At 48.9% G+C, this 20,076-nt stretch overlaps 4 protein-coding genes across 4 annotated transcripts; all 4 read right to left on the reverse strand.

Moving 5' to 3' along the window:
• Positions 1-2: 2 nt before the first annotated feature.
• On the reverse strand, positions 3-1,032 carry FOXG_06952 (uncharacterized protein; the record flags this gene model as incomplete). Its single annotated transcript, XM_018385595.1, has 2 exons — positions 3-415; positions 477-1,032. The coding sequence occupies 2 exons, from the start codon at positions 1,030-1,032 to the stop codon at positions 3-5; spliced, it is 969 nt and encodes a 322-aa protein (XP_018244180.1).
• Positions 1,033-1,824: 792 nt separating this feature from the next.
• On the reverse strand, positions 1,825-3,101 carry FOXG_06953 (uncharacterized protein). The gene is made up of 2 exons (XM_018385596.1): positions 2,651-3,101; positions 1,825-2,596 (listed from the first exon to the last, which is right to left on the reverse strand). The coding sequence occupies exons 1-2, from the start codon at positions 3,056-3,058 to the stop codon at positions 1,988-1,990; spliced, it is 1,017 nt and encodes a 338-aa protein (XP_018244181.1). The 5' UTR covers positions 3,059-3,101; the 3' UTR covers positions 1,825-1,987.
• Positions 3,102-6,298: 3,197 nt separating this feature from the next.
• On the reverse strand, positions 6,299-10,089 carry FOXG_06954 (uncharacterized protein; the record flags this gene model as incomplete). The annotated part of the gene is made up of 2 exons (XM_018385597.1): positions 6,299-9,585; positions 9,648-10,089. 2 exons carry the CDS (start codon positions 10,087-10,089, stop codon positions 6,299-6,301), a joined length of 3,729 nt encoding a protein of 1,242 aa, XP_018244182.1.
• A 1,460-nt stretch (positions 10,090-11,549) lies between these two features.
• Positions 11,550-14,156, reverse strand: FOXG_06955 (uncharacterized protein; the record flags this gene model as incomplete). Its single annotated transcript, XM_018385598.1, has 2 exons — positions 11,550-13,052; positions 13,074-14,156. The coding sequence occupies 2 exons, from the start codon at positions 14,154-14,156 to the stop codon at positions 11,598-11,600; spliced, it is 2,538 nt and encodes an 845-aa protein (XP_018244183.1). The 3' UTR covers positions 11,550-11,597.
• Positions 14,157-20,076: the final 5,920 nt, after the last annotated feature.

Here is a 20,076-nt window from a genome sequence, read left to right on the forward strand (position 1 = left end):
TACTACTCTCTTTCAGTATCAGGCCCCGGTGTGAAGTCACAGGAGAGGGCGTGGTAGTTAGGTTTTTTAGCAGTTCTCGGTCGATTCCCCCCAAAAGTCCGTTCCCAGCCGGTTCTCTCCAGCCATGGTCTGAGATCTGTGAATGTTGTGGTTTGTGAGCTCCTAGTAGTACCAGCCCCGTTCGCCAAGTCCCCACCTGAAAAGCCTTTCTGTCGGCCTCTCTCACGCTCGAAAATATCTTCAAGATGGTCGTAAACTTCCTTGCCTCCGACTGGTCTGGTCATAGACCCGCCATATTCGACAATCCAGTAACGTCCCCCCGAAGGACTTTTAGTCCACGCTTGCAGGAACACGGGTTCATACATGGCGTTCCTTCGCACTCCTCGCGTGCCTCGGTGACGGGGTTCGAGAGGATCTATCAGCTGTTAGTGGGAGTCATCCACCGTTCTCTTTTCGGTTGAGAAATTTGATTATACACAGCTCTAGTCCAAAGCAGACGCCGACCCAGGCGACGGCAGCTTCGGGAGCGGCATGTACAGCCTTGTCCACAATTCCTCTCACCGCTTGCACTGCTTGCAATCCTTCGTCGATGCCTCGCTTGATGGACGCTGCCCTCTGCGTCCGGTCCAGTCCTTGCTGGACCAACTGCTGCATTTGACGATACCTTGTCTCTCGAGTCATTCCTATCTCGTTTTTTGTTGGTCGAGAGGCAACAGAGGGCGAGTCGTTTCGGCAAAGCTCAGCTGATAGGATCTGCTCGTAGGCTTCGACCAGTTTGGGCTCGCTGGCTTTGAGCTCGTCGTAGGCCTGGTTCCAAAGTCGCTCTTGTAGACTCGGCAGCGGCGGGGTGTCGGAATCCGTCGAGGTAGGTGGAGAGGGTTGAGATGTCGGTCGAGTGCTTGGCTGGGATGCAGGCCGAGACGGTGTTGGCGAAGGTGTTAGTAGTGAAGGAGCCGAGACGGATTCTTGGGGAGCGGCCTGCAACAACCTTCTGGCCTTGAATTTCGCTTTCTCAAACAAGATAGGCGCCATCTTCACAAAGAAAGCATGTAGGCCTTGTTACGATATGACGGCATCAGCGAAATGGCTTTCCACTCCGATCGATAAATCGGGACGGCAATGGATTGCCATCAGTGACGACGCGGGACAGCAACATGTTTGTGGGATTTGCGTGCGGGGAGGCCTCAGCAGCTGAAAAGGACCCCTGTAGTCAGGCGCAGCTTATGAGTCCAATAGAATTGCCAAGTAATGGATGTCCAGCTGCGCCATGTCAATCGCATGGCTATGCCGTGTTGGAGATGGAAAGCGTAAGCCAAAGCAGGTGAGGAAAGAGACATGAATAGGCTGGCACGATTTGATTTTATGTGTGCACGGCCAGTTGTCAGATCACGTTGGGCGGGTAGCTTACCCTACTCTTCTATTCCTAATTGTCGCATACCCCTGTCTTCTTCTCAGGTGCTTGACTATCTCCGGTTTATTCCCATTTAATCCATAGCGACTGATTTGTCCCATTTCGATTGACAATCGGCGCGTCACACACGCGAGTGAACGCGTACTTTAGCTTTCATAGCTTATCCACCCTAGGTATCATTCGCAGACGATTATACTGTACCAATTACCCCCAGTATCAGGTCCTGATACACGAAATCATGGCCCCTGCGTTTACGCTTTATTGGGTTATTATTTAAGCTGGAGCAACCCCTAATGTGGTGAGAAAACTATAGAGAACATACGTTTACAAACGCCTACTATCTGTTATACCTAGTTTTAGGAGCGTAAAGAAGTAACTAATAACATTTTCCTAAATGGACTTGACCTAAAGTCTTCCTCTATAAACATGCTCATTAAATCAACTCTACCCTATATAAAATGTAGCAGAAACATCAACTCTAATACAATTAATATTATTATCAACTACTAGGGGTATCCCATCCACGCCAACACCAGCTTGATAAAGCGTACATCCCTAATATTACAACTTCAAGCATCACTCACAACAATGGAAACCCCACAAAGAGGGCAGTTCGCAGAACGTCATCCCCGAAACCTGCTCAAGCATGTCCAGAGTAGCTTGCCAACCAGGTTCCAAGAACCGAGACATAACCATCAGTTGGTTTGCCGCCTTATCAACTCCCTCCTTCTCCTTCATGACCTCAGCCCTTTCAGCCTCGAGCTGACTCAGCCTCCCAGTGACCAGCGCAAGCTCGCTTTCGGTTTTGGAAAGTCCGGCTGAGCTCTTATCCAGTTGGCTTTTGACGATGGTATATACCTCTCGATGTTCATCGCTCGTTTTCTTTCGTTTTTCAAGGAATATGAGAAGCTCCTTGTCTCCTGGATATTTGTTGTAGACATCTTCGAGGTCTCTGAGCATTTGATTCTCAGTGGCTGTTGATGTCTCAACATCCTTGAGAGCGTCCTCAGCCTTTCTCTGGTCCTTGGCTAGCTCGTCCCTTTGGGAAGAGAGACTGCCCTTAACGGCGGTAAGTCTGCTGTGTTCATAGTTGATAGATGTTAAAAGCTGCTCGAAGCTCTTGATGGATGGCGCCAAGGCAGTCGAGGCAGCCTTCAAGCTTTCTTTGAACTCATTTCCAGAGGGCTGTAGAGTAGTTAGGTTGTGGCAGAATAAACTTGGTTGGGAGATCCTTCTTACTAGAAGTGCGTTCCAATCTAATAATCCAGACGTTTGAGATAGTCGGGACTGGATGTCACCAGTCTTTTGCCGCTTCACTGAAGGAGCCATGCGGGATTCGGCAAAAGACGTTGTCGTATGCTCCTCTGGTTCCCCAGAGTGGCGAATGGTGCTCTGAGGTGTATCGCGAACTAATCGGGAAGGCAGGTGATGGCTCCGCCGAAGGCGAGTGTTTGGTTCTGCTGCCTTGGAGTTGGATTTCGATGTTGAAAGACGGGCTTCATATTGTCCATTCACTTGAGCCGGCTCTGAATTTTGATTTACGCGGATTGAATCATCGGATGGCTCGTCGTCTTGAATCTCAACCTCTTTGCTGCGGTTGAGAGACGGCCTACTGCGTTTGCGCGCTGATGAAAGCTTAGAAGGCATAATAAACAATTAAAAATGTGCTCAAATTAGAGTTGGCCACAATGGTGGACGAGGCTACTACTACTGTAGCAAGGGCTCGATGTAATTTGTCAAATTACGCAGAATCTGGTCCGTGCACGCTTGACGTCCTTCCAGGCGGCTAATAGGCGGACGGGTACCCGTCCTTCTAAAATGGGACGGGTCCCGTCCCAATTACCATATCTGGTATAGCTCACTCCGCTATCGGTCTCCCTCTCGCGGCATCTCGAATATCGCGTTCTACTGCACTCGCTGCTAATCGTGTCGAGATTACGGGCTAACGGCGACTGCTTCGCTATGAACGTCAACCATTCTCAAAGTCCGACACCGTTTCCTGGTGACTATCTCCCTCCTGAAGGCGAGTATGAGTCACGGGAGGCGCTATTCGAGGCAATCAACGCCTGGGCAGCGACCAGGGGATATGCGTTCATAACTGGAAGGTCAACCAAGGAGAAAACTGGCAGGAGGACGATCACGTACATGTGTGATCGTCGCCGTAACCATCCAATCGTTTCCAGAGAACGCCAACGTAAGACGACAACTCGAACAACAGGCTGCGAGTTCTCTGTACTGGCGAAGGAAAATAATGATAGAAGTACCTGGACTCTGCGGCACCGTTCTAACAGCCGATTCTCACTACATAACCATGAACCAAGCCAAGACACCACCGCCCACCCAGTACTTCGAACACTGTCTAAGGAGCACCTGTCTCAACTGACTGGCCTTGCCAACGCTGGGATAGCCCCTAAAGAAATTAGAACGTACATGCGGCAGAACACCGACACGATAGCAACACAACAGGACATCTACAATCGTATTGCAGATGCTAGACGAGAAGTGTGTCAAGGACAAAGCAGCATTAACGCACTTGCTGATCAGCTGTTTAGAGAAGGATTTTGGAGTCAATTTCAAACCGGTCCAGACGGTCGAGTCAAAGCTGTTCTATTTGCGCATCCCGAGTCAGTGGCATACCTACAGGCATATCCGGATGTCTTAATCTTAGACTGTACATATAAAACCAACAAATACGGCATGCCACTTTTGGACTTGATTGGTGTCGACTCTTGTCAACGTTCGTTCTGTGTCGCGTTCGCTTTCCTGAGTGGGGAATATGAAGAAGACTATTTTTGGGCGTTAGATCGATTCCGATCGTTGTGCGAAAACCACAGGATTAGGCATCCCTCAGTCATCTTGACTGATCGCTGCCTAGCATGTATGAATGCTGTCGATACTTGCTTCCCATCATCAAGGCCGCTGCTATGTCTCTGGCATGCTAACAAGGCAGTTCTTCGCTACTGCCAGCCGAGATTTACGCGCCAGACTCAAGGGGAAAACCCGGGAATAGAGGCTTGGAATGAGTTTTATGGCCACTGGCATTCGATCATCAAGTCACCAAATGAACAAACTTTCCATGAACGTGTGTCCGAGTTTGAGAAGAAATACATCGCGGATTATATCGAAGAAGTCAAATATATCAAGACAAACTGGCTTAATCAATACAAAGAGAAGCTAGTGAAGGCGTGGGTCAATCAATATCCCCACTTTGATAACGTCGTTAGTTCAAGGGTGGAAGGCATACACTGGCTGCTTAAGAGCCACCTCAAAGTATCTACATTGGACCTATTCGAAGCTTAGCGATCGATCAAGCATGCACTACTCAATCAACTAGCGGAGTTGAAGTCGAACCAAGCCAAGCAGAAGATCAGGACACCTATCGAACTCTCCAGTATTCTCTATGGTGCAGTACGTGGTTGGGTGTCTCATGAAGCTTTGCGAAAGGTTGAGCAGCAACGAAAGCTTCTATTTCATCAAGGCTCTACTCCTTTGTCGGCTGTACTGGTTCTTTCTCGCGATCACAAGGGCTGCCCTGCGCTCACAAGCTGGAGGGTTTATTAGCTTAAGGCCAGACTCTACAACTCGAAGATTTTCATCCGCATTGGCACTTGACTCGGGAAGATAATCGAAGGCCCCTCTTAGAACCCCGCCAGCGAGTCGATCCAGTGACTACGAATTCGTCTTTGCCGTTATCTAGTGTGAGAAGAGAACTTGGCGGCTTTGAAGTCATTGAGAAGGCGAGGCCGATACGAAACCCTCCTTTATGCAGCAAATGTCACATACTAGGTCACGCAAGGAACTCAAAGGAGTGTCCACTACGATACTCGGAACTAAGAGCATTGCCAGTTATATCTTCAGACCAGCCGCAGGTGTGTTCGAAAACCTTTGAGTGGATACCCTTTACGACCCCTAAGGAACCAAGGCCACCAGTGATAAAAACACTCGGCGAAATACAGTGGCAACCAATCACAACTTTGGAAACTTTCGAATTTGAGAATGAATCAACTTGTCAAGATCTGCCATCCCAGTTGACCATCGAAACAGAGCGGGTGGATCGACACATAACGACTCCAGAACCTCGACACCCATCACCTACGCCATCGACGTGTAGACCGCAGGTGCCACCACAGTTAAATTCGAGAGATCTAGCTCCAAACCCAACTACACATCTGAGGCATGACGATCCACGAGCCATCCATCAGAGATACGTCAAGTCTAGAGAGGATTGGTATAAGGCTTAACCCCCAGGAGCCTGGCTTAGTAATCGCCAGTATCGAAAAGTAATAGGCTTACCTTTGGGATATCTAAAAGCAAGCTACAGCTGGTGTCTTGATTATAAGCAGATGGGGAGGTGCTGTAAAACCCCGACGGGTCCCAGAGAATGGACTAAAGAAGAGATGATGGCTTACTTAGACTGGGATAAAGCAGAAGCTGATCGAATTGAAGCACAAGTAGCTGAGGAGACCGAGAACGGACGACTGTTTACAAGCAGAAGAGGTATGGGCGAGCTGTGGAAGATAGCTCAGCGGGACATCGATAAACAAGAAGCCTTATATGCTGCCACAGAACAGGAGGAGAGTTATATTGTAGTTCAGTCCTAACTTTAGTAGAGTTTATAATGAGCTTATAGCTTGGATAAATCAAGGCTATACAAGTTAAAGTCAGCGATTTGCTTTGAGTAAAGGTTAGCGGTTGATGGACTTCAAGTAAAACCACTCGAAATAGTTCCAATCCGATAGCGGAGTAAGCTATACCAGATATGGTAACTCGGACGGGACCCGTCCAGTTTTAGAAGGACGGGTACCCGTCCGCCTATTAGCCGCCAGGACCCAATACTAAAGGGCACGGACCATCAAATTGTGTATCAGGACCTGATACGCGGGGTAATTAGTACAGTAGGCCTTCTTCCTCGCCTTCTGTGTTGACCGCGACGCCTGCCCCCCTTCCTGCTTTGCTCCTACTTCTCTTCCGACTTGTATTTGCTGATTCTGCTCCCTGACCACGTCCGCTGTCACCGTCTTCGATGATATCAACGCTATACTGTATGTTCGGCCTTGTTGTTGCCTCGCGGAATACACGTACTCGCTCTGGCACGAACCGCATCTGCCGGAAAAACGCCATCTCTCGTGACGGTTTCAACGTCGCGGTCAAACACACCACCGGTACCCCAAAATCTTGCAACGTCTCCCCCAATTGCCCTATCTGCGGCCGGAACGTCTTGCTGTATTGCATCGCCGTGTGACACTCATCCACCACGACCCGGTCCAACTTCTGCTGCCCGTGCATTCGCTCGATAAACATGCGGAACCCCTTGCTAACGGCCGACTCCGGCGTCACAAAAACCAACGACGCCGCTCGCTGCACTTCTCGACTCTTCCACACATACGCATCGATGCCCAACTTGATACACCGCCTGACCATATCGTTCTCCAATGACACCAACGGCGTCACTACCACTGCCACGCCATCTGGTGTGCAATATGCCGGCAACATGAACGTCAAACTCTTGCCGCCGCCTGTCGGTGTGATCTGCACGATCGGCCACTCCCCTCGTGCCACGGCCCGGATGACCGGCTCCTGCAATCCCCGGAACCTGGCGGACGGTCCCATCATCTGCCCTAACTGCCCCTTCATGTCAATCCGGTGCAATCGGCCGAACCGCTTCCGCCGCAACTCTTCGCGCTCGTTATCGAATATCCCGGTACGGATCCGCTTTCCCCCTAACTGCTCCTTCCGGTCTGCCGCCCCGAACCCGAAAAAACGATGCCACTGCATACTGATCTTACGGAACTTCTCCCGGCTGCGTATCGTGCCTAACTCGCCCTGCCCAAATAATCGTGCGTATATCAACCCGGCGATATGTGACCCATGTCCGGCCTGCAAATCGTAAATGCTATCTATAAAACTGCCGTTGCCGTCCTCATCCAACTCGTCGCCATCGTCATCGGTTTCGAATACTTTATTAAAATACCGGTTGCTGATGCCGATTGCCATCTGTCTCCATCCGCTGATATTTAACTCTTGACTGGAAAACTGCGTGCTGTATCGTTGTAATGCCCGCCGCGCCCGGTCGTTGATCCACTTCTTCTCACGGAACCAATCCATGAACGCGGCCTCCTCCTCCCTCTCCTGCTGTGATTGCGACTCGGCCTTATCATCGTTATTGGAAATCCCGGCCGCTCTCACCTTACTGAACCCACCTTTCCCGTCCTTGCCGCCATGCTCGCTGACCACCTCGTCTGCCCATAAAAATGCGCTTTGTCGCCGCTTCTTCTTGATTCTGCCCTGCACATTCTGCCAAAACGGCAATACCAACCAAATATACCACACTAATAACTCTCCTACCTCGCGTGGTAAATATCGGTGGATGACCTTGATGCTGTCGGACTGGCGGAATCCCTTGTGGTACATGGTGACAAAACATACCATACCTTCATGTATGAATATATTCCTTATGCCGCCGTTGGCCGTGTTCCACATCCGCAACCCTAAAATCTCGGTTGACCTCGCCGGCTGGCCTCCTAACATGTGCATCAATACAAACATCTGCGCACGGAGCTGCTCAACCATCTGACTGTATGCCCGCACTGCTCTCTCCTTGTACGGGCACGCCTCGCCTGCTTCTTCGTCGGGTGACGGCTTGCTTATCCACGCATTGTATCGCGCTGATGATGATATGATCTGCTGCCTGGTCCAACCTTCCCCCGCTGTGATCCACGATTGGTTCTCTTCATCTTTGATGAACGAATGCCCCAACGCGCTCTCGCCGTGTCGGTCCTCCATCTTTGACCACGGTATACGCGGCAACGCAATGTCATCTTCTTCTTCGTCGCCTCCGCCCTCGATGTCTCCCACTGTCGACTGCACCGGTGTCCGTTTCGGCTCGATCTTTCCTATTGCCAACCGTACCAATGTCCGTCGCGCCTCGATTGTTAAACTGTGCAACATATCGGATATCTCCCCCATCGTGATCCTGACCTGACCGTGAATGATCTGGTCTCCACGCCAATCGATCCTTTCGGTTCCTGGCGTTGTATACCGGATCTGCTTTCCATACGTTCGCGTATTGATGATCCAATTCATCGGCGTCGGGTCGACACCCGCCCCCTCTGGAATCCGCGTCATGAACCGCTGGACCTTGTCGCGGACGATGCGGAATAATCCCTCGGCCTCCTCTTCGGCCTGTCGCTCACCCATCCACTGCCGCAACTGCGCCTTCTGCCGGTCACGCTCTAACATGGACTGATACAACACCAAATAACGGGCCACCTTGATGACCGCTGAATATATTGGCGTGTAATTTATCGCCGGTACCCATCCGCCGCCTTCTCGATCAAATCCCATAATGGCCAACGCACCGATGATGATGCTCTCGTAATGGTTGCCGTTCTTGAACGGGTGATCCAAAAACTGCACCACCACGTCTAAACAATCACGCTGCAACCGGTCTGCTGTATATTGGCTGTCCCTGTCGGTGCCGTTGACGACCTGCGTGACGCCCCTGTCAAACGCCTTCCATAATTCCTCCTGCCGGATCGTCATACGGTATGATGGCCGCTGGCCTCGGGCTGAACTGTGATCACTACGGCCTACCCCGCTGACGCCGTAACCGCTGCTGTCGTCGCTACTATCATCGCTGCTGTCATTGCTGCTGTCGTCGCTATGGTTGCTGTTATTGTCACTCCGGCCGCCCTCACGGCCATCATGCCACGACTCCAACCGCTTCCAAATCGACATCAACGTTTTCCACCACGCCTTATATCGCTCCCACGAATCCGGCTCCATTAATCCCTGAAACGGCTTGTCTGTCGTGATGGATGCCTCCCTGCGCTCAATCTCAAATAACTCGGCTGCACCGGGAAAACACCGACTTGTGGCGGTATATGCCTCGTCTAAAACCCGCTCGAATATCTCCCACATACGCTGCAACACCGGCTCGTCGTCACCGATCGGCTGCAACAATGCCCTCAACTCATCACGCTCGACCCCTTCCAAATAACGCGGCCAACCGCACCGGTTCAACCAACGCTCGGCTTCCCACTTATCGTTGGCGGCCTGGATTCTCGCATTGGCCTCGCTCTCGAACTGTTCCCTATCTTCCTGCTGGATCTTGTTCAAAAACTCGGCCCTGCTCTGTAACTCGTCCGCTTCCCTGCCTCCTCTTCCTGTGGCCTCTTCGCCCTCGTCGTCCCCCCCTCCACGCCACTGTGACGGCCGACCTCGAACCATCGCTTACCATGTCCCCAATGGCAAATCTGCTGGCAACACACCCCACGCCTCCATGGCACTGGTGGCTGTTCCTGCTGGGCTCGGTGCCGGCCACCCCTTTTCTGATGGTTGACCCAACCGTGCTGCTCACGGTGATGCTTCTGCATCTGCTGAATGTCTCGCACCACGTACGGGCAATCATCACAACCTAATCCGTCCTCTTGCGGCGGCTTGATATACGGGTTCGGGCTGATGGTCGGTGGTGGTAAAATCCATCCTTGCAACTCGGCTTGGTCCTTGGCCACACCCTCGCATGTGGCAACTGCCTGCTTGATCCTCTGCCTCTCTTTCTGACTAATATTGCCATGCTTGCGCTTTAAATGGTTCGCAACCTCGCTGGTAATAAATCCCATCTTGCATTTCTCGCAAATGGCGAACGGGTACTCGGGCAAATGAACAAATGGCTCCATCCTGGGTGCTGCTGCGTGATAAATAATACGACGTGAATCTTCCCGGGTTGCTTATATGCAAATCTGGCTGTATCTATATGCTGTTATTTTCTCCTTTTGATCCCTATACTGATGTATATGCTGGTGGATAAATCTTGGTCTGCAAATGGATTCCTGGTTTGTTTTGGTCTTTGTTAATGTTCCGTTGTATCCGGGGTTGGTTTGTATATATGTAAATATGAACTTGCTTTTGCGGTTGCTGTGGTTTAAACCTTAATTTCTCCGTGCTATGGCTTACCCATGTTTTGCGGCAACTATAACCTGAACTATCATTCGTGTATGGTGGTAAATTGATTTGTATCTTGTTTAAACTTGTATTATATATCTATTTTAAATATACCCTTATGGTCTAATCCTATCTTTTATTTACTTTTATATATACTCTCCCTTGCTATGGAACTACCTGCCTTATATATCTATTTTGCCTTACTATATATTATTTAAATAAATATCCTTTAGCTAAATATTTACTATGTAAACCTTTTTCTTCCTTCTGCTCTTTTTCCTTTTTTTTATTACCTTCTATCTATACTATATAATAACCTACCTTTATTAACTGCACTCTTATATCTATTGGGTGTTCTTATCCTCCCCCCTTACTTAACGTATTATACTAATTACTATTAATGAAATGTCTCTCCTGGCCCCTCCTCTATCCATTGCTTTTACTGCTGTATTCTGCGACGGCACTCTCTCTATCTATCTGGCCCTGCACCTGCCCTCCTATCTGCGGTTATGGCACTTAATCTTGGCCTTCCCCCCTGTTACTGGGCCCCTGTCTGTGGCATTCTATCTCACGTCGGGATAATGGTTGGAATGCGGGTTATATCTGACTCGTTGGACTGGCTGGTTGGTTCTTGCCTATATTATACTTTTCCACATTCCTTGCTAAATATACTATATAATACACTCATAATATGATCTAAATCTGACTGGATTTAAATATATTGGATCCCTCTGAACTGGAAACTTAACTATGTTGGTTGATCTGCTTTTAATGTATTATGGCTTGGATTGGTAACCTTACTGCAAATCGGTATTCCCATACTATCCCCTACCCCAAATGGCTGCTTGTCTCTCCTCAATCTAATGTACCGAAATGCACGGTCCATGCAGCCTGGCCAATCACATAACACAATCTCAATCTCGACAACCACATCAAAAAAAAATCACCAAACTTCAAACTTATCGCAACACTGTAATTTGGATTTATATTAATTCATACTTTGGAAAAATACATACCTGAATGTTGCCTTTTAATACATACTACTTTGGGCTATTTTACTTACCGGGTTCCTTTACATGTTGCCCCCCTCGTTTTCAATCAATGTTGCCCCCCATGGTTCAATAGCGCCATTTCAATTTGTATGTATTTTTCAATCATGTAGCCCCCAACATGAATGCTGAATGGTTGATAGGTCCCTGTCTTCATTAGCGTGGTTTTATTTTATATGTGTTTTCCATTGGATTCAGATCTGTATCCGCCTTGCAGCTAGGATAGGTTGACTCCAAGCCAGGGATGTGGCTCCCTTGAGTATTGCCGTGAGACGGCCGGTCTGCCAGGATCTACTGATAAGTGTGGCATCCTCACGGAATAGGAGAGGGGACTCGTCAGTCCGCCTCGGTCCTTGCGACCCCCTTTCTCTGAGTAGCATGTTGATAAACGGCCGGATATAAACTAGGTATTTGTAGAGTATATGTCCCAGCTGAGCGGGGAGAAAGCGGGCCACTACAAACTCGTGATTCGTGGCTCTCTTTGCTTTGTGATGACGTATAATGTAAACGATCGATTGATCATACACATATATGCCTCTCGGATGAAGCTCGCTGTTGCAGCACAATAGAGTGAGCACTTCGATACAGCGCGGCAGCTGCCCGCCTGCGCTGAACATGCCGCCTAGGATAGCGCGAAGAAATGCCTGTTCTTTTTTGAAATACTGAAAGACAGCATTCCAATCCCAGCCACTGCCACGAAAGAGCCCATTGCGATGGGCTCTGCTTGCTCGATGGACGAGCTCGAGGTAGGCCGTATCTAACTTATTTCTGGGATGGAGGACAAATGAGAAGCCCTCTTTGTTGTTGGTCATGTCGTCGGTGATATTGGCTAAATCTATAGCTGGGTCCCAGGCGAACATCATTTCGTTACATAACGTGGCTGCCTCCTTAATGAAATGCTCGGGCAATCGCCGGAACTGGCTCATTGAGACCGAAATCTCGTCTCCGAGTGAGACTACCTGCCCATTCTCACTCCAGCGGAGCAGATGAGGCGGTGTATCTGTCCGAGCTATGACCTGGCCGTAATTCCGCAGACTTAGCAGCTCTTCCATGGGGGATTGTGACTCCATCACCATATACTGTCTCCGAATCGACTGTAGCCTCTCGAGCTGACCTACCCGCGGTCGTCGTTCAATATCAAGAGTGGAATATGACTGTAGAGGTAGGGCGTATTCGAGAAAGACTAAGCGGAGGATATAGATAAGCCCAGAGAGATTGGATGTATAGGACCTAGCTGGTAGGAAAGCACTACCACCTGATGATGACGAGAAGCCTAGGATGCCACTGAAATACACCAGCACGGTCGTCTGTGGTTGGCCATCGACCACTGGCTGGGTGGCAAGTGCCAGTGTTAGACCAAATAGTAGCTCGACAAGTTCTTCAGGAGACCCTGGGGCGGCACCTGCCTCGACCTCTGTATCATACTCGTCATCGTCCGTTATTTCACCTAGGTCTTTTAACCACGTAGTGAACCCCCTGTCCTCCTCTTGCTGATGAGCACCTCCCTTACCCTCTTCACTGTGATCCTCTGCATTATCTTCTTCTTCCTCTCGCATATCATCTTCTTCACTCTCATCCTCCTCCTCCTCCTCCTCCTCCTCCTCCTCCTCTTCCCCATTTGCACTCTGGCTGCAGTCCCCACGTCCTAACTACAGCTGCTTGAGCATAACCAGCCGAGTGCTTATGTTCAAGGCTAGGCCCGTAACCTTCAGGCGCTTATCATGAGGCAGCCGATAAATGCGTAAGATCATCGCCAGACACCGTTTGAGCAAGAGCCGATACTTGGTTGACGATGTTGATTGTACAAGAGTGAAAGGCTTGCTGTAGATTGATGATGCCTGCGTACTTCGGAGCCAGCAGAGCATGTGTCGGCTTGTCCTCCTCGCTGTCTCCTCGCAACGGCTCATCATCACGTCTACCAGGCGAACGAGGCAGGCAATCCTATCCTCATCTTCACCTGAGCTAACGAAGTCTTCATCAAGGCCGCATTGCTGGCCGTTTCCGACGTAATAATCCCGTCCGCCTGGAGATATAAAGGTGCGCGTTAAGGCTGTAAGCACTTCGCGGCGGCCTCTACTGCTATACGTTCGGCTCCAGCCGGTTCGATCTAGCCAAGGCGTCTGCAATGAAAATGCCGTCATATCGGCCGATTGAGCTGGAGGCGCCGCCGTTATCACACCGGGGGGGTGTTCTCGGTTGAACTCGCGTGTCAGTACGCCATGCAGGTGGGCCTGCACCGCAGGGCTATCCATCTGCCGGACCATACTTCCACCTCGCTTAATGATCCAGTATTTCCGTGTTGACCCAGTGGTCCATGTCTGCAGATAGACATACTCAAACTGCGGGCCAAGATCGCGACGGCGACGGGGTTGGGCAGACCTAGCTCCAGAATTACAGCAATCATCCGGCGGGTTTGACTGGTGGCGTCGTGTCAACGGGAGATTGATGGTGCGAAATTGGCAGTTGATGCAGGCGAAGCCTTCATAGACTCGCAGCTTGTCGTGCTCAGGCGATCCGTCGGCTCGGGGCGATGCATCATCAGGTTCTAAGGGTACAGGGGATAAAGATTTTAGAAGTTTATTTAGCCCTTTTCTAGCTTCTGCGGAGATGTTGTGCTTATCGCGTAGATGTGTTGTTACGCGTGATGGGCCATTGGATAATGCGAATTTGCAGCTCTCTCTGGTGCAAATTAGGAGACGGGCGCTGGTATCAAAGAAGAGCTGTAGATTATCGAGAAGGCTAGTGTTAGCCATTATTTAGTACCTTAGGAATGCACTGGATTCTGTTGCCTTCGTACTGTTGTAGTGGATGATGTTTTGAAAAAGGGGTCTAACGGGAAGTGCTTGAGATGTCATGCGTGCACAGACCAGTATTTTGGTAATTTAACGAAATACGCAGACGGCGGCTAATAGGCGGACGGGTACCCGTCCTTCTAAAACTGGACGGGTCCCGTCCGAGTTACCATATCTGGTATAGCTTACTCCGCTATCGGATTGGAACTATTTCGAGTGGTTTTACTTGAAGTCCATCAACCGCTAACCTTTACTCAAAGCAAATCGCTGACTTTAACTTGTATAGCCTTGATTTATCCAAGCTATAAGCTCATTATAAACTCTACTAAAGTTAGGACTGAACTACAATATAACTCTCCTCCTGTTCTGTGGCAGCATATAAGGCTTCTTGTTTATCGATGTCCCGCTGAGCTATCTTCCACAGCTCGCCCATACCTCTTCTGCTTGTAAACAGTCGTCCGTTCTCGGTCTCCTCAGCTACTTGTGCTTCAATTCGATCAGCTTCTGCTTTATCCCAGTCTAAGTAAGCCATCATCTCTTCTTTAGTCCATTCTCTGGGACCCGTCGGGGTTTTACAGCACCTCCCCATCTGCTTATAATCAAGACACCAGCTGTAGCTTGCTTTTAGATATCCCAAAGGTAAGCCTATTACTTTTCGATACTGGCGATTACTAAGCCAGGCTCCTGGGGGTTAAGCCTTATACCAATCCTCTCTAGACTTGACGTATCTCTGATGGATGGCTCGTGGATCGTCATGCCTCAGATGTGTAGTTGGGTTTGGAGCTAGATCTCTCGAATTTAACTGTGGTGGCACCTGCGGTCTACACGTCGATGGCGTAGGTGATGGGTGTCGAGGTTCTGGAGTCGTTATGTGTCGATCCACCCGCTCTGTTTCGATGGTCAACTGGGATGGCAGATCTTGACAAGTTGATTCATTCTCAAATTCGAAAGTTTCCAAAGTTGTGATTGGTTGCCACTGTATTTCGCCGAGTGTTTTTATCACTGGTGGCCTTGGTTCCTTAGGGGTCGTAAAGGGTATCCACTCAAAGGTTTTCGAACACACCTGCGGCTGGTCTGAAGATATAACTGGCAATGCTCTTAGTTCCGAGTATCGTAGTGGACACTCCTTTGAGTTCCTTGCGTGACCTAGTATGTGACATTTGCTGCATAAAGGAGGGTTTCGTATCGGCCTCGCCTTCTCAATGACTTCAAAGCCGCCAAGTTCTCTTCTCACACTAGATAACGGCAAAGACGAATTCGTAGTCACTGGATCGACTCGCTGGCGGGGTTCTAAGAGGGGCCTTCGATTATCTTCCCGAGTCAAGTGCCAATGCGGATGAAAATCTTCGAGTTGTAGAGTCTGGCCTTAAGCTAATAAACCCTCCAGCTTGTGAGCGCAGGGCAGCCCTTGTGATCGCGAGAAAGAACCAGTACAGCCGACAAAGGAGTAGAGCCTTGATGAAATAGAAGCTTTCGTTGCTGCTCAACCTTTCGCAAAGCTTCATGAGACACCCAACCACGTACTGCACCATAGAGAATACTGGAGAGTTCGATAGGTGTCCTGATCTTCTGCTTGGCTTGGTTCGACTTCAACTCCGCTAGTTGATTGAGTAGTGCATGCTTGATCGATCGCTAAGCTTCGAATAGGTCCAATGTAGATACTTTGAGGTGGCTCTTAAGCAGCCAGTGTATGCCTTCCACCCTTGAACTAACGACGTTATCAAAGTGGGGATATTGATTGACCCACGCCTTCACTAGCTTCTCTTTGTATTGATTAAGCCAGTTTGTCTTGATATATTTGACTTCTTCGATATAATCCGCGATGTATTTCTTCTCAAACTCGGACACACGTTCATGGAAAGTTTGTTCATTTGGTGACTTGATGATCGAATGCCAGTGGCCATAAAACTCATTCCAAGCCTCGATTCCCGGGTTTTCCCCTTGAGTCTGGCGCGTAAATCTCGGCTGGCAGTAGCGAAGAACTGCCTTGTTAGCATGCCAGAGACATAGCAGCGGCCTTGATGATGGGAAGCAAGTATCGACAGCTTTCATACATGCTAGGCAGCGATCAGTCAAGATGACTGAGGGATGCCTAATCCTGTGGTTTTCGCACAACGATCGGAATCGATCTAACGCCCAAAAATATTCTTCTTCACACTCCCCACTCAGGAAAGCAAACGCGACACAGAACGAACGTTGACAAGAGTCGACACCGATCAAGTCCAAAAGTGGCATGCCGTATTTGTTGGTTTTATAAGTACAGTCTAAGATTAAGACATCCGGATATGCCTGTAGGTATGCCACTGACTCGGGATGCGCAAACAGAACAGCTTTGACTCGACCGTCTGGACCGGTTTGAAATTGACTCCAAAATCCTTCTCTAAACAGCTGATCAGCAAGTGCGTTAATGCTGCTTTGTCCTTGACACACTTCTCGTCTAGCATCTGCAATACGATTGTAGATGTCCTGTTGTGTTGCTATCGTGTCGGTGTTCTGCCGCATGTACGTTCTAATTTCTTTAGGGGCTATCCCAGCGTTGGCAAGGCCAGTCAGTTGAGACAGGTGCTCCTTAGACAGTGTTCGAAGTACTGGGTGGGCGGTGGTGTCTTGGCTTGGTTCATGGTTATGTAGTGAGAATCGGCTGTTAGAACGGTGCCGCAGAGTCCAGGTACTTCTATCATTATTTTCCTTCGCCAGTACAGAGAACTCGCAGCCTGTTGTTCGAGTTGTCGTCTTACGTTGGCGTTCTCTGGAAACGATTGGATGGTTACGGCGACGATCACACATGTACGTGATCGTCCTCCTGCCAGTTTTCTCCTTGGTTGACCTTCCAGTTATGAACGCATATCCCCTGGTCGCTGCCCAGGCGTTGATTGCCTCGAATAGCGCCTCCCGTGACTCATACTCGCCTTCAGGAGGGAGATAGTCACCAGGAAACGGTGTCGGACTTTGAGAATGGTTGACGTTCATAGCGAAGCAGTCGCCGTTAGCCCGTAATCTCGACACGATTAGCAGCGAGTGCAGTAGAACGCGATATTCGAGATGCCGCGAGAGGGAGACCGATAGCGGAGTGAGCTATACCAGATATGGTAATTGGGACGGGACCCGTCCCATTTTAGAAGGACGGGTACCCGTCCGCCTATTAGCCGCCTTGGGTCCTGATACATAAAATCGTGGCCCGTGCACACAACGCACCCAGCTGAGGGTGTGCGGAGTTCGAACCCACCTGATAACGACCCTCGCGGTTACGTCACATGTACCCCACATATTCCAACTAGCCCAACTCAAGGAATCTGCCGATCAGTGCCAAGATAATTAAATCACGACAACCTCACTGATCCCCAGGATCAGCTATAAGTATAGACCACATTCATTAGCACTTTCATAAATTCTAGCGCGCCAGCTATTAATAAAACTTCTCTACGATAATAAGCCTTACCCACATTACTTGTCAATCAAGAGATATGATAATACTTCGCTTAGCTCAGTATCACAGCCTGCAATCCTACCAATATAAACCTAGTACGGACTGGTTTACCCCTTGGGAAACCGAACCGTCATACTGCCACAGTCTGGCAAACCTGCCGGGCCACATTTGCCGGGCTACATCCGCCGCGACTACCTTCTTCGATTCGGTATTGCTGAGAAAGAAAAAGCCGATCACGTGTTCTTCATCCGTCAACTCCGGTTATTGAATACTAGCATACGGCTGTTTCTATAGCTGCATTGCGGTTTAGGGCTATACTTGGCACCTGCTTATGAAATGTAGGTCGTGCTCATCGTAAACCTTTTCGATCATGGACTTCTCACAATACGTTGCACGTCCCAGTGGCGTAGACGCCTTAACCAAGCATCAGATAGCCCAGTTCTTCCGTTGGCTTTTATCAATAACGGAGGATGAATGTCAGAGCATAGCTTCTAGGCTCTTGGGAAATAACGTATCTCCCACCCCCCTCTAGGGCCAGTTCAGCTACACTGTTACTGCTCAATTATTGGGATGCCTACTCTTCTATTCCTAATTGTCGTGTACCCCTAATTGTCGCGTACCCCCTGTTTATTTCTCACGTGTTTGTTTATCTCCCGTCTATTCCCACATGACCATACTATCCCTTTGACCGGCATAGCCCTTCACTGGTGTATTAACCCCACGTACATGAACGTTACAAACTTTTGACAGGCAAAGAGTAAGAGATAGGAGTCACTTCTCTGTATGACTTGACTTTTTACAGAAGTAAACTCTCTAATCTGAACCAATTACCAACCACTATAAGCCCTGTATAACTGCTGAAGTACAAATTGGCTGGTACTGGCTGATTGTTATACCATGATTGGTCAAATGTCATTATAGTGACCCCTCTGAAGGGCTATGCCGGTCAAAGGGATAGTGACTTATGTTTTTTCATTTCGATCAACAGTCTGCGGGCGCATTACTTAGGCGTGTAAACACGCGTAAACGCGTACTACAGCTTCCTTACATCATCTACTCTCTTTGCTGTAATTTCAATTCGAGGTTTCCTCCAACGATCTTTAAAAGCTCGTGCCACCAAAAGGCTAGTGGACTATAAACCACTTTCACTATGGAACTTGAAGATATCTTTTACTATGATCTTTCTTGGCGTATCATTGTTTGCAAACAGTGTCGCGTTGTACCGCAAACCAATATCGCTCGGCATATCCGACGGCACCACAATGCGACACGTGCCTACTGTACCAAGGTTGAAGGAAAACGCGTCGCATTATTCAATTTTCGTCCGTGCCAACCCAGACCGCCCTTGTGTTCTCCCAGCGTTCTTCCGAAAAAATCATCCCTAGCTTCTACGCTTTTGATAGAGAGACCGGTTTGACAAAAATAGCCTGTTGTTTATCTATTTTCTGTCCGCGCACTCGTCCCTTCTCAATACTCCACTATGTCGACTTCCCGTTGTCACTATCCATTTCATACTACTATCCTTTGCCTTTTAGTCTCCAGCCTAGTATCAGGATAAAGAGGAATAGAAAAAGAGCATTAAGAAGTAGTAGCAGCAAAAGTGAGGGTTGACATTATGGACCCGATACCTATAGATATAGACGAAAGTATTCATAGAGACCTTAACAAGGAAGGCAATGAGCAGATCTAAATTCTTAAATAACAAGGACTAGATGTCTAACAGGAGAGCGCTGGGCTTTAAAATGACTACATTAGACTGACTGCTATTGTTTAGCAGAGGCTCAAAAGGCAAATTCGAGTCCAGCGCTGGTGAGCCTAAAGCATCCTATCTTTCGACGAAAAGCTGCGTCATGTACATGTCGGCATAACCTTCGCATCGCCGTATCCAAAAATCGCAATTCATTCCAGGGTTGCAAACAAATAAATCAGATCCAAATCTATTCAAATCAAATCAAATTTATCCAAATCAAATCAAATCAAATCGAGCTAAAATTTATCCAAATCAAATCAAATCCGGACGTCCGATTTATTTTGGATATTTGAATTCATTAGGATAGCGTATTGTCCAATCAGCGCTCGTGCCAGACGGGCCAGTAGCCCCACTTTTGCGCTGAGACCCTGCCTATTTTGGTAACTGGGCCCCTACCTCCCAGTTTAACTGCCATAGTTTTTTGGCTTTGATGCCGCCCATTGCAAGGTGAAGACTCCAGGAAATGGTCAAATATCCACGTCTGTCACGAGTAGCGATTGATCTCTTTTCAATTCATTGCGACATCTTCCGAGGCAAAGCGAATATTCAGTCTCGCAGGGCAGATGGTTAGAGCTCAGTGACCGACTCCAGGCGGACATGGAAGCAGATCAATGCATCTCATCGTGGGGGAAAGGTGGGGCTATCCAAATAATCAAATCGATCCAAATCGATCCAAATCAAATCAAATCAAATCAAATCAAATC

The sequence above is a fragment of the Fusarium oxysporum genome, chromosome 6 (genome assembly GCF_000149955.1).
Source record: "Fusarium oxysporum f. sp. lycopersici 4287 chromosome 6, whole genome shotgun sequence".
Classification (NCBI taxonomy): Eukaryota; Fungi; Ascomycota; class Sordariomycetes; order Hypocreales; family Nectriaceae; genus Fusarium; species Fusarium oxysporum.